Here is a 14,435-nt window from a genome sequence, read left to right as displayed (position 1 = left end):
GAAGGGGCTAATCTCTTTAAACATGAGCCAAACAGGATTATTGTTTATTATAAAAGTAAAATAGATGTGTTAAAATAAGATTTTTTTTAACAGTTTGACAAATGTACTGTTTCACAACAAGCGTTGACAGTAGCTGTAATTCACCGTCACAGTGCATTGGGGGATTTGTAGTGTGATTAGCACGAGTGTTGAATAACCAGCTAGAGGAACTTAAATAGTAGCTATGAAATTATCTCATAGGTCCAATATAACTATTTACATTTACATACATTACCTACTGTACTTAATACATTCAAATGTATTATGTTGAGAAAATTTTTGATTTAGATTTTTTTTTAAAATCTGCTTTAGCATGTGTTTTTGAAATTATTGCAGTTATTTTGACATATTTTTAATACATCTGTTTAATTACATATTTTTCAAAAGAAATTGATCAGATGTTACGAACATCTGGGCTTTAAAAAAAGTATTTATTCATATATTAAATAAAAAAAACATAAAAAACAATATATAGAGGGACATTTAAATTCCCCACCCAATAATCACACATAATTACCTATACTTTAATTGTTTAATAAAATTAAACCATATAGCCTTCGCAAAAAGACCTTTGGCTTTGTTTGCATCTCATCCAGGCAGATGACAGACAGGGGCTCATCTTGTTTATATACCCTGGCATGGCCTGCTCTGCTTTTTAATGCTGATTAACTCAGAAAGAGTTGAATATTTACCATCATTATGAACCATGTTAAGTTAATGGTTGTTCTCAATCTCAGTCTTCCCAGGAAAGGAAGAAGACAATGATGAGGACACATCTCGTTGGTTGCCCTCTTCAACCTTTGCTGATGTTTTACAAAATGGTCCATTTTTGTGGTAAATCCTTTTGAACAAAACTGATTTTTTTTATTTAATTCATTGGAACACCCAGATGCATTTTTAAGCTTATTCTAATTGGATGGAGATGGATGGATTCCCTTTTAAGAATAACTAAAATAAGAATTCCTTTATTCTCTCGCAATGGGGAAATTCAGCTGTGACAGATACACACAATTATTAGCAATGAGAAAAAAGATGAAAAAAGAGCAAACGGGTATAATCAAAAGTGAGCTCTACAGAAACACCAAGAGTAGAAGATAAGCGTAAATACCAAAGTAAATAGTGAATAAAGGAACAAAAAAACAATTGGACAATGAGGGAAAAAACTCCAGCATACATAACACACCATAATAGAATATGCCATATTTACATAACGTACCCTGTTCCCCTTTTCCATGCATTGAAGCAAACATTCTGATACCAAAAGACAAATGACAAAACACAATGTTTGCAATAAAGTATTTTTTTATTTGCCTCTTTAATTTTCATTTCATGTTTTTTTACCTGAAGGAAATTTTTGTCTACAGGTGCTACAGACAAAACTAGCAGGTCTGATTCTTCCTGTGGTTGCTTCACAGTTGGACCAATAGTTCAGATCTCATCTGAGGACATTCTGAGTGGAGCTTAAATGGTCAAACACATATTTTCTTCCCCACAGGCAAAGACATGTCTGTCAGAATATTGGGCCATTCTGAATTTGTGAGTAATAATGAAGTGGGTATGCATAAGGATGCTGTTTTTTCTCATCTGTGTTTTCCCTGGATGCCCTTGTTCCCTCCAGGCAGTAGACAGGTGGGATGACCCCCAAACAGCATTTTTTTTTTTTTTTTTAATTAATCAAATATTTCTTAAGTATGTGCAGCAGGTACGGCGCTGAGTGAAAAATAACCTGAAACATGCACAGGAACCAAACTGCTGGTGGGAGGGAAAACAAGTCCAAACTACACTGGATGCTCAGAAATCTGCTGCAGTATCCAGATTTTCAGATCTTTAGAGAAAAGGCAGCTTCGTCGCTTCTGGTTGAAGGACTGCTTCTGTTTAGGTCTGGGGGTTTAATGCAGGTAGTTCAGGTCTAACACCCAGCCTCCTCCTGGCTGACCAAGCTAGAAACAGGTCAGTGTTTTCAGAATTTCCCAGTTTCAGCAAGATTAGGATTTTCTGATCGGTTTCTCCCACAGATAATTTGGAGCAATGGTGGCTTGCGTTTCTCCTCTCTGCTGCATTCCTGCCGGTGTTTTTCATTCCCATGTTGGGGCGATTCCACCAAGCGTCCCTTTTTGCTGATTGCTGCAGCAGCTCAAGCGTGTGCTGAACGGAGAGATGATGCTGGCAATGGCCGTCTGTGAAACAATCCCTAGAGCCTAATCAAAGCACATGGTGTCAATATTTCCCAGCTTTAGGAAAGGCAGGGCTTTGATACTGGAGCCTGCTGAACTCTTTTCTTCCACAATAGAACTGCCTATTGATGACCAACTGTGACATCCAGGGCCTAAATCTGCTGTATCTACCTGCATTACCCCCATGTTGAAGACCTCTGGCATAGAATGTATTTCTGATTTATTCAATGTTATTTTCATAGAAGAAAATTGTGCTTTTCATAAAAAAATATTAGTTCATTTCTAAGTGACCTCAAACCTTTGAGCGGTACTGTACTTTGATTCAAGCATTGGTTTTGGCTGATTTTTCTTTTAGGGCTTGGGTGGCGTGTCCTTATTTTTGACAGAAAAAAAGTTAAATTGCTAATAAATAAATTAAGTTCTAACAGTAGGTTAGGGAAATAATTTACAGTAGATACACTATACAAATACATGTATTGCCTAATTTTATATACATGTGCGTGTGTGTGTACACACACGCATTTATATTTTAATCTATTAAATCATATAGTAGTGTGATTTAAATAGTGCTGATCTAGGTTTTTGCTCAAGAACCCATAGATGAATGTATTCATTCAACAGCTAATTTTATTTTTTTTTTATTTGCTGCAGATCTGCTCATATCAGAATTTTAAACTGGCTCTGTGGTTCGTAAACAATGCATTAAATCTCCTATTTGAACCTTTCATTTAACCTTTACCTAGAATATTACCTGAGCATAAAGATAGTAAAATACAAGATATTAAACAGATTTTAATCAACTTTCCAAAAGTTATAAAAACTGACAATACTCACTTGACAATATTGAGTTCTAAAAAATTTTACATATACAAATGCTTAATAAGTGGAGTTTTTTTTCCAACGAGAAATCACAAAATTAAAATCAAATGAACCTATATTATAAAGCACATTTTAAAAGAAATGACAGTTGACCATAGTGCTGTACAACAAATCTCTCAAAACAGAGAGAAAAAGAAAACCCAAAATATACATCACAAGTTACTACCAAGGACAACAAAACCACATGTGAATTAAACCTCTTAAACAAAACCGAACAAACAAATTCTTTAAAAAATCTCCCAAGCGAGATGAAATAAAGTATTTCCCAGAAACTTATTAGTCACATCACATATTTCAACACTTTCGCTTTACATGTTTTTTTTTTTTTAATTTACAGCATTTCATAGTTGTTAAAAAATGGAAAAATGAAACAAATTAGAGTTTTTAGTTTAAATTTACAGTTATAGTTTGTCCTCAATTCCTTCATCGCAGCACTGGAACCCCTCCGATGTATTTGTGGGTTTTCTATTTCAAAAAAGTAGAAAAGAAACATGCTTTACAGCATAATACAATAAAAATATAATTTGACATGTAAATATTATTAGTTGTAGTGCTCAGCTTACTTGAGTTGAGTGTGGTCCTGAAGTTCAAGATTGAGCGTCTCAGGCAGCAGCAAGCTGAGACAACCAGCAGCCATTGGGACGATGCCGTAAACCACCATAGGAATGCTGTAATGGAAGGTTTCCAATAGCCTGACCAGGGGTGAGACGATTCCCGCCACACGAGCACACATGGAGTTCACACCCATACCGCTATTCCTGCAGGATAGCGCAGTCAGAATCAAAATGACTTCTGAAATGTTCAACGCTGATCACAGGCTGCAGCTTTTTTAATTTTATTTTATTTTAAATATATTTGGTAGATCATTTCTTTGTTATAATTCCTCTTGGCATTGAATGTTCTATGGAAAGACTGTTCATCCCCATTTTTAAAAGGGGACGAACAGTGACAGCTTATTCTACAATTGACTCTTATTTGATGTTGTTTAGTTGATAGAATTTTTGAAGTATGAGGAGAAATTGTGTATACAAAAAAAACAAAAAAAATGTAGGCAATTAACAATTTATTCATTAACAAACATGGGTGTCAAATATCAGTAGTGTTTGAGTGAACCGCACACATAACCAGCAGGCTGGCCCCTCCTCCATATGCTGGTCACCAGCTTGGGCATACATTGCTGTGGGATTGCATCCTATTCTTCATCCAGCATTTGATGCACGGCAGCTAATGTGGTTGCTCCCAGTAAGGAGTAACTGCAGAGCTGTGGGGGCGTTCCGACCGTGGGGGCGTTCCGACCGTGGGGGCGTTCCGACCGTGGGGGCGTTCCGACTGTGGGGGCGTTCCGACTGGGGGCGTTCCGACTGGGGGGGCGTTCCGACTGGGGGGGCGTTCCGACTGGGGGCGTTCCGACAGAGCGGCCATCTTAGGTCAGACCAGTCAGACACAATACAAGACAGGAAAATGTACTTTATGTTTTCAGACACTGAATCCGGTCAATTCTCACCCGTTTTCCAGATAAATCAACTGACTGAAAACGTGACCCCTTTAGGGGCTACATAGGACCAATTGATTGAATTAAATGATTGTCTAACTTAATAAATTATTTCGAATTTGTATTGAAAGTAAGCAAACTTCCAGAGCTCTGTCCGAGGATGCCCGATTTTTGCTCCGCTTATGGGTGCGCATATAAAAGGACACTAGGACACTTGTTTTTTATTAAACAAACCATACATTGAAAAATATTGCAGAGTTACACAAAAGCATCCGAACCTTTCGTCCGTTGAAAGGCAGGTGACAGTCCGGATTTTGAATGCCCCACACGCATATTTGTCCTTCTTTTTCAGGCTTTATGCTAGGAAGCGGATTTTTTTTCCAACTTTGCCTGGCTCCATGCAGCAAAATGTCCAATCGCCTACTCGCTCGGATCTGGTTTTTACCTGGGATTACATGTAATTAATTAGCTGTGTGACAGAAGCAGCGCTGTCAACTCTGCCTCTGTATGCTTTCTTTTTTTTTCTACAGTCGCTGGTAAATTTCGTGAGTTGTTTTTTTTTTTTTTTTTTTTTTTTTAGCTTTATTTTTGAACGTGCAGTCGCATATTTGGGGTGTTTCTCCAGTAGAAGCCCTTATCCTGACAGGACAGGATTCTATCGTAGGCTACTACATATAATAGTCATAATAGTCCTCGCGCTGTTGCTTTCTCCTGACACCGCGAGCCGGTTAATATCTGTCTGCATACAACGCCGTTATTATTACAAATCACATGTGGTCGCTAGGTAAAACTAATACCCTGCGATAGGGATTTTTTTCGTCGGGACGGATTTTTTCAGCGGGACGGACATTTTTCGTCCGTCCTGCTGAATGAAGGACATGGAGGGAAAAAATATATGTATTGAAGTGGGCAAATCAACGAACCAATCAGCGTTTGCGTTGGCGTGTGGGCGTTCCGACAGTGGGGGCGTTCCGACAGTGGGGGCGTTCTTACGCTCTGCAGTTATACCCTTCTCGTTGCTCCTGACATTCCAGTTTCATCAAATGCTTTCCAAAGGCACTGAATGTTGCATTCTGGTTTGGTTTTTGAAGTTAAGCATCAGAGTGAGAACAATTGTCTCTATTTCACCATCAAAATGAGGATCGTTTGTACCAAAGTGAGGTCATTTTGGTGGTCCTCACACGGCAAAGTTTAAGTCTAAGGTGTGAATTGAGTCTAGGTTAAGGTCAGGGTTAGGTATGCACTGGCAATGGTTAGGTTTAGGGTTATTGTCAGAGTTAAGGCATAGAAAGGGTTGAAAATGACTGAAAATCAATGGAAGTCAACTCACTACATATAGCAAGACGAGAATGTGTGTGTGTGTCGGAGAAAACGGTAAACATTCATAGGACCAAAAATGTGTGCTTTCTTACTTGTGACTGAGTGTTCTGAAAGTCTCAGCCTGTTTTCACTATTACAGTAACAGTATTTGATAGCGGGTGATCAGCTAGCCATGTTAGCAATAGCCCAGCTAATGTTCTCATGTATACGTGAAAAGCCAATGGCTTGTTTATGGTGCAGCGGTTTTCTCTCTTCAAATTTTAATGTATGTAAGTTATAGTTTCGCTACTATTATTTTAGGCCACACACACGTGTACAATAGTTGGTGGTAAGCATCTGTTGTTTGAAACCAAAGAAGAAGAAGCAGAGCTCTAAATTCAGTTAAGTCAGACTGGACGCTGTGGCTAGGCTAATGCTAAGCAGATCACCCGCTATAAACAAGTTACTGCAATACTGATAACGGGCTGCCGCTTTTAGAACACTCAGTCACGATGTGAAAGAAAACACAACTAAGGCAAGGTTTTGGTTGTATGAATGTTCATCGTCTTCTCTGACACATACTCACAAACTATGTCATACACATTAATTTCATAACTGCAAAAAAAAAATCTTGCCAATAAAATCAGGACATGACATTCAGTGTCTCAGAAGAGCATTTGATGAAACAGACATGCCAGTTTCAAAACTGGCATTGCCAGATACACCTTAACAACTACTGCAGACTGATGCAGAGGTTCCTCCAACTGGAAATCAGATGTAAAATTGGGCAGAAAACAGTGTGGAGTGTCCCCAGCTCAAGTCATCTCACACAACACGACACAAAGTTCATATCAATGCTTGATTTCACCAAATCAGGTTTTCTTTATACTCCTTGCAATGTATATTCTTTTTGTAACATTACCTTATATCAGTAGGGTATAATTCTGATGTATAGACATAGGCTGTACTGAAGGCAGCTGCTCCAGCAAATTTTCCTGTCATTGCAATGACTGTCACCACCACAGGAAGGTCTGATGGGTATAAAACATATTAGTATACTGAAATGACAACAGTATAAAAAAACACAAACAACAAAAGGAAATCGATGAGTTCACCTTTTGGGACAGAAGTGGCAACCAAACAAGAGACCCCTCCAAAGAAAAGGAAACCTGCTTGACACATTCTCCTCCCGAAGCGCTGAATGAGAGTCAGGCCGACCAGGTTGGCAGGAATTTCGATAAACCCAAAGATGAGCTGGGTGAGGTAGATATTTAAACCAAAACTCCCAATATTTAGACTCAGTCCATAAAACAGGAAGCTTGCTGCAAACCTGAAATCAGATGCAAGTTTAATATGACTGCTGAAATAAATCTGTACATGGTAACGTCTACAGACAAATGGATTCCAATATAAGAAGACCCACCAGTTCAAGCCCATTATTAGAGTGCGTTTTCTCAAATAGGATATTCGGAAGATGTCTATCAGGTTCTTTCTGTCCGGAGTAGTCTCCAGAGTGACCTAAAAAAAGTTTAAATAAACTTTAGATAAATGTATCACAAAAATCTAAAGTTTTAGGTCTCATTCAGGCTATGCATCCTCCTAAACAACTTTCATCCTGAGTGGTCCAATGCACTTGAACACACCGCGGATGAACTCAAGATCGCATGAGGTCCACCTGTTGGAGATATTTTAGGAAATTACTTCTGCATTAGCGACTCAGATTGTGCTTTGCAGTCAGATTACTAAGGACCACTTGCTTAACTGAGGTGACTCTCCGACATGCAAAATTATTACCTGGACGTCTTCCAATGGAAAAAAAAATTGTGTTGAAGAACTAAAGGCTGTTTTCAGCTACAGTGGCTTGAAAAATTACCCTTTCTTCTTGTGATTTGCAACACTTTATAACATTAGAACATTAATAGAACACAAAACAGCTGAGGGACGAGAAATAATGGATGGCTTGCAAAACTTTTTACAACTAAAAATCTATCGCATGCATTCATATTCAGCCCCCTTTACTCATCCCTGATCCCTGATAACCAGAAGACAATGGATGGATGGAGGATTTAAGGATGGATAAATAGATGGATATACAACTCAGCTGACGAAATACAACTTAGTCGGCTGTGTTCTGTGTTTCCACAGGACATGTAGACCTGCTGTTATTTCATCTGATCACTCAGGATGATTTTTTAAAATGTTTCTTTTTTGTCTTGGCGCTGGTATAGAGCTAATAAACTTAATTAATTTTCTTTACATTAAACTACAAACTTTTTTAGTTGTTTTCTTTTCTGAGTTTTCATCTGATCACTCAGGACGAGACAATTTAAAAAGCAAACTTGCACTTAAAACTGTCAACATTTAACTGCCCAGTCGAGCAACGCCTTTGAATTTTCTGAAGTTTATTTGTGGAATAGGACCTTATCAAGCAGATCTCCTGGTGCACTCCTTTTGTTAACTTTAGCTGCCCTCTGGAGCTCCTTCAGAGCCTCCTCCTTCCTGCCCTGGGTCATCAGCCATCGAGATGATTCTGGGAGGAACCTGTTGAAACAAAACTTCCACTTCAGCTCAGGACTACTCAGGCAAGGTTTTAGTTTTAAAGTATTTTTTTCAACCACTGACCAGAACAACATCACCAGCAATATGACAAGAGGGCTGAAGAGCACAATTTGCAATATCCTCCAGTTATTCAACAAATAGGCAATACCAGACAGAAGCATCTGTCCGACAGAAAAGAAAATGATGATGGACATTGTGCAAAGAGCAGACTTTGAAGGATCAGTCCATTCCACCACTGAAAACCAGATCAGGAGAACAATTATGGTCATTAGTGTGTGACACTGGTGAAGAGTCTAAATCTTTTGCAATGTTTAAACTCTACCTTCCTAACACGTTTAGAGCTAAATACATCAGAGCTAAGTAAATTAAGGTTCACAAAGTAAAAGAACAAGCAATAAAACATTGACCTACTCAGTATGGATGCGTTCATAACAATGACACCACTTGAAGTCCCGCAGAGAAATTTTAAAACGATATAAACATAGATGTTGGGCGAGAAAGCCGTCGTCATTGCAAACAACAGGTTGAGGAAAGCTGTAAGCAGGACTACTAATCTTCTGCCAAACCTGGAGACAAGAACACAGAACTTTATTGGTATTTAAAATCTAAAGGAACACAGAAAATGTACATAAAATCTAATTTAATCATAAAACTTAACATCTTTCTTTAAAATGTATATCTCGTTAGAGATATGTTTCCACATGAGCTCAAATGCTTCACATGTTCCATTCTCAGTATTCGTTTCACACAGATCCTTTCTGGCGCCCAATCTCCCACCTCTGTTTTGGGTGTTGATGACCAATGTTATTTCATTAAAAAAACTGATCACTGCATTCACATACACCCCGAGGATCTTTTTGAGATTAGAGTTGTTTTAGGATTGTGGAAGTCCACTCTGCTCTTAACCACCATGTGCCAGGCCATTAGCTGCAGCCTCCGGGGCCAACTAATAAGGTTTTCACCAAAGACCAGAAGAGTTACCTGCTGCAGATAAGATAGTAACTGATTAAGCTGCCATCACAATATTTCCAACATTGTATCCCAATAAACATTTTTTTTTAAGTTGAAATGACATCTAAACAACGTCTAGATCACACAGGTCAAGCTCAAGGCTGGAGGCCTGGGCGTGCCAGGGATACTTCTTTGTCTGCCTCAAAAGATAATTTCATATTCCTATTAATAATGGCCTGTCGCTCAGTAACATAACACTTGTATCCCACGATGCACAACAACGAGTATATGTTTGGGTGCACAGAAGCTACACTGTTCAGACTCAGAGATGCAGAAAGGATACTTGCAGTACTTTCCTTGTTTCCAAGAAATTAAAAACCAGTTCAGACCCACTTTGTTCTGAAGTGAACATTTTACTGACAAGTAAGCCTGCTGCACAATGAATTTAGTTGACGTGTCAATGTTTTGGAAACGCAGAAAATAAATAACCACAGTAAATTAATAAATAACATACAAGTGTTCAGTGAACCGTTGCATTTTGATGAGGCTAGCATCTGCAAAAATCCTGTTTTTGTTTAAAGCTGTGTTAAATTCATTTTCTATAAAAGCAACAGCCTTACAAAGGAGCTGCTTTAAAACCTTTATGTAACAGTAGGATTGGGCAATTAACAAATGTGGTGTTAAAATATGTTCTAATTTATATGGCAAAAACCTTGTTGAATAAAAAGCGTTGGGAGATTATTATTGTTTGGAATCCTACATAGGCCTAATTTAAATTTAAGCTACCCAGCAGCTGAGTGGTACCTTCCAGAATCCCAGGTTTGGTTTAGTTAGACAAAAACCACCTCGTTTTACTATTGACTCATAATTTATTCATTTATTTTTTATTCATCATGTTTGGTTGGTGAACCTGCGATCCTGAGGGAATATGATGAAAATAAGACTATATATTGCAATGGGAAAGAAATCTATATTGGTGGTATTAGTGTCAAAATGTCTTACTAAAATCTCAGAGATGGATTTTTTTTTACTATGAATATATTTTTAAAGTAGCACTGTGTAACATTTAGCCACTAGGGGGCACTATATCTGTAGCTTCCAGGTTTAGTGAACTATAAGTATTATATTTTGTAGTGATAACCATGGCCATGACAAACTTGAGGATGAGTAAAGTAGAAGCAAAATAAATTTGTGGTTTACAAATTCCAATAAATGTATTAGTCTTGAGACAGCATCTGCCTCCACCTCAGATTGATCTCTCTGGGCCCCTTTGATCAGCTCCATCACTTAGTGGGAGTGGGGGGCTGTGGAGTGTGTGCTGTAGGGCATGGTGGCTGATCAGGTGGTGCCTGGGTCTTGGGTCTCTGGGGAGGTACCCAGAGTGAGGTGTCTGGTGGGTTCTGCGCCGGGGTCTGTGGCCCCCACCTGGGCGGGGCTTTGGGGGCCTCAGGGGGCCTTGGATGGCCTCTTGCAATACTCTTTGGGTTTCTGCGCCGGCGGACGTGGGTTACTGGCCTGGTAGCTGTGCTGCCATTGGGTGGGTCCTGGGGTGTGTTGTCCTTGGGCGGGTGTTCTGGCGGGGCCTCAGGGGCTTGGGTTCTGTGGAGTATTCGCTGTGGGTTAGGGCCAGTGTATACCCGGGTGTCTGGCCCTCCCGGGGCCTCTAGCGCGCTAGAGGGTCTTGGGGTCTGTCGAGCTGGGAGGGGTGTAAGGTATATTAACATCTCATGGCAGACGCGCTCCCATTCAGGGGGGTGAACCCAGCCTGGGTGTCGTATATGGTGTGGGAGTTGTTTGAATGTTAGGGTTGGGGGGGTTAATTCAATTTTTATTTCCTGGGGTTGGGTAAACCCAGGAAAACCCACCTCCTATGGACCTGCATGCCACACATGTAGGTCCATAGGGGGTGGGGGCTTCGCTGGGGAGGATTTCACAGCCCGCTGTCTTGTGACGTCCTAGACCCCGATTTTATTATACATAATAGACACTTTCTTTTATAATATTCTCACAACACACACCCACTGTATGTAGGGCATTAACTGGGGGGGGGGGGGGGGTAAGACATCTTGTGTAGGCTTTACCCCTGGTGGCCTCCTCTGCTCCCAGATGCATTTAGACATTGAGGGTTCTGGGTAGGGTGCATTGGGGGGTGGGTGCACCGGCACACAACATTTGAGCAGGCGGAGGCAGGCTTGCAATCTCTTTCACACCTCTGTTCTCCGCTTGCCACCTGGAGTCCAAGGCCTGGAGGAGGAATGGATACCAGGATACAGGCCAGTACATCAGGATACGTGGAGGAGGCCGTAGGAGGGCAACAACCCTGCAGCAGGACCGCTACCTCTGCATTTGTGCAAGGAGGAACAGGAGGAAAAACTGCCAGAGCCCTGCAAGATGACCTTCAGTAGGCCACAAATGTGCATGTGTCTGCTCAAACAATAAGAAACAGACTCCAGGAAGGTGGTATGAGGGCCCTACGTCCACAGGCGGGGGTTATGCTTACAGCCCAACACTGTGCAGGACGTATGGCATTTGCCAGAGAACACCAATATTGGCAAATTGGCCACTGCCGCCCTGTGCTCTTTACAGATGAAAGCAGGGTCACACTGAGAACATGTGACTGACATAACAGAGTCTGGAGACACCAGGGAGAACATTCTGCTGCCTGCAACATCCTCCATGACCGGTTTGGCAGTGGGTCAGTAATGCTGTGGGGTGGCATTTCTTTGGGGGTCCACACAGCCCTCCATGTGCTCTTCAGAGGTAGTCTGACTGCCATTAGGTACAGAGATGAGATCCTCAGACCCATTGTGAGACCATGTGCTGGTGTGGTTGGTCCTGGGTTCCTCCTAATGCAAGACAACGTTCGTTCCCCAGACCTGAATCCAGTTGAGCACATCTGGGACATCATGTCTCGCTCCTTCCACCAATGCCACGTTGCACCACAGACTGCCCAGGAGTTGGTGGATACATTAGTCCAGGTATGGGAGGAGATCCCTCAAGAGACCATCCACCACCTCATCAGTAGTAACACCCAGGTGTTGTAGGGAGGTCATACAGGCACTTGGAGGCCACACATGCTACTGAGCCTCATTTAGACTTGTTTTAAGGACATTACATCACAGTTGGATGCGCCTGCAGTGTGTTTTTCCACTTTAATTTTGAGTGTGACTCCAAAGTCAGAGCTCCATAGGTTAATAAATTTGATTTCCATTGATAATTTGTGTATAATTTTGTTGTCAGCACATTCAACTATGTAACGAACAAAGTATTTAATAAGATTGTTTCATTCATTCAGATCTAGGATGTGTAATTTTAGTGTTCCCTTCATTTTTTGAGCAGTTTATATATATATATATATATAAAGATCTGATTAATATTCCTGAAGATGCCACACCCACTCCTTTATCTACCCCTCTTCCAATCAGAGGGGTGGAGTGGCACCTGCAGCAGGTGCCACTGGTTACACTCATGTTCCACATTTCACACGTTTTTTTTCACAGTTTTTTTTTTTATTCGGCATCTGAACAAATGTAAATAAGTTCTATTCAATAATCTAGATCTTATTTTGGACATATTAAACCCAGACTGGAGGATTATCCACCACTAAATTAAAGTGGGTAGGAACCATAGGAAGCACTCCATTTATGATTTTTTTTCCAAAATAATCTCATTAATTATTATCTGCAATGAAAAAAATACAGTTTTTACTGTTACTGTTTGTACAACCTGAACCAATGGCTGAAACAAGGCTGATATTTTTTTTACAGAACGACAAAGTAAAAGGAAATGTATTTACCTATCAGAAATAGCCCCAAACACCAAACATCCAACAAGAACGCCTGCCATGAAGATGGACTGCGATGCCTCTATCAACCCACTTTTCTCACAAACTAGATCAAACTGTAAACATGAGCAATGGTTACTAAAAAGAAGATAAAGATGCAATCAAAATTATCAGGAGAAATTGCTCTGATTCGGTTTTGCTTACTTCTGTCACTAGGGTTGAAACACCATGTGAAACCTCATATTCAAAGCCGGCGATGCATCCTGTTGTGCTGTTAAGGCCATACGCTTCAATCGTTTCCAAATCCAGATCCACAGGAGTGAACATTTTACACTTTTCAAACCGGCCATCCTTATCCACCGGGATGGTGAGATTTTTTTGTCTCTCCTCTGTCAGGTTTGGACCTTTTTCCAATATCCAGTCGGTGTTACAGCGATGTGGAAAGCTCATTCCCGTGAACACCTGGCTGCTCACATCGAACGCAGGGAAAATGCTGGGTATGCATAACGCAACAAGTAAGGTTTTCTGAAACAAACCGAACTCCCCCACCTCCTTCAGGACCTCTCCGAAGGTGCTCATCTTGGCAAGTGGCTTGGATTACACAGGCCTCCAGTATATGTACTGTAAATATTTGTTAATATTTAACAAAGCACAATAAAAGTAGTCATGGTAACTTGCTCTATCTAGTAGTAGGGAGGAACTGTTATTGTAGTATGCAAAATGTCACCGAACCGAGTCAATAAAGTAGACAATGTCACAGACAACGACAACGAAAAGATACAGAACAATGCAATCATAATAATGAGTTAGAAGTGAAACAACTGTATTATTAAACTAGTATATGAATAATACTATATATATATATATATATATATATATATATATATATATATATATATATATATATATATATATATATATATATACACGTGTGTGTGTGTGTGTGTAGCACTGCAAAGATCATTGAGGAGGGAAATCTTCCAGGGTTGCATTTTCTACAAAAATTATGTTCTTTACAAAAGTGTTAACAGTATAATTTTCCTATGTTGTCAACTCACAGTCCCGTTTTACATTATTCTTGTTGAAGAAAAAAATCCATTCTCTGTTTACTGCCCCATGAAACACCTATCTTTCGGATGTGACAGTATCTTATGTATGGAAGTGCATATCTGGTTTTAAGGACTTGACTCAAATGTTTTTTCTATGTTGGAAAATAATAATTTCAAATTACTGTAGCTTTGGAAAAACAACACCTTTA

At 40.0% G+C, this 14,435-nt stretch overlaps 1 protein-coding gene across 1 annotated transcript; it reads right to left on the bottom strand.

Annotated features, from left to right (window-relative positions):
- Nucleotides 1-3,407: 3,407 nt before the first annotated feature.
- On the bottom strand, nucleotides 3,408-13,809 carry LOC118556957 (solute carrier family 22 member 13-like). The gene is made up of 10 exons (XM_036125726.1): nucleotides 13,382-13,809; nucleotides 13,190-13,293; nucleotides 8,854-9,008; nucleotides 8,506-8,677; nucleotides 8,304-8,424; nucleotides 7,307-7,401; nucleotides 6,999-7,213; nucleotides 6,806-6,914; nucleotides 3,656-3,850; nucleotides 3,408-3,557 (listed from the first exon to the last, which is right to left on the bottom strand). Exons 1-10 carry the CDS (start codon nucleotides 13,754-13,756, stop codon nucleotides 3,494-3,496), a joined length of 1,605 nt encoding a protein of 534 aa, XP_035981619.1. The 5' UTR covers nucleotides 13,757-13,809; the 3' UTR covers nucleotides 3,408-3,493.
- Nucleotides 13,810-14,435: the final 626 nt, after the last annotated feature.

Source organism: Fundulus heteroclitus, chromosome 21, assembly GCF_011125445.2.
Source record: "Fundulus heteroclitus isolate FHET01 chromosome 21, MU-UCD_Fhet_4.1, whole genome shotgun sequence".
Classification (NCBI taxonomy): Eukaryota; Metazoa; Chordata; class Actinopteri; order Cyprinodontiformes; family Fundulidae; genus Fundulus; species Fundulus heteroclitus.
Note: the sequence above shows the minus strand (reverse complement) of the source record. Positions and strands in the feature narration are given on the sequence as shown.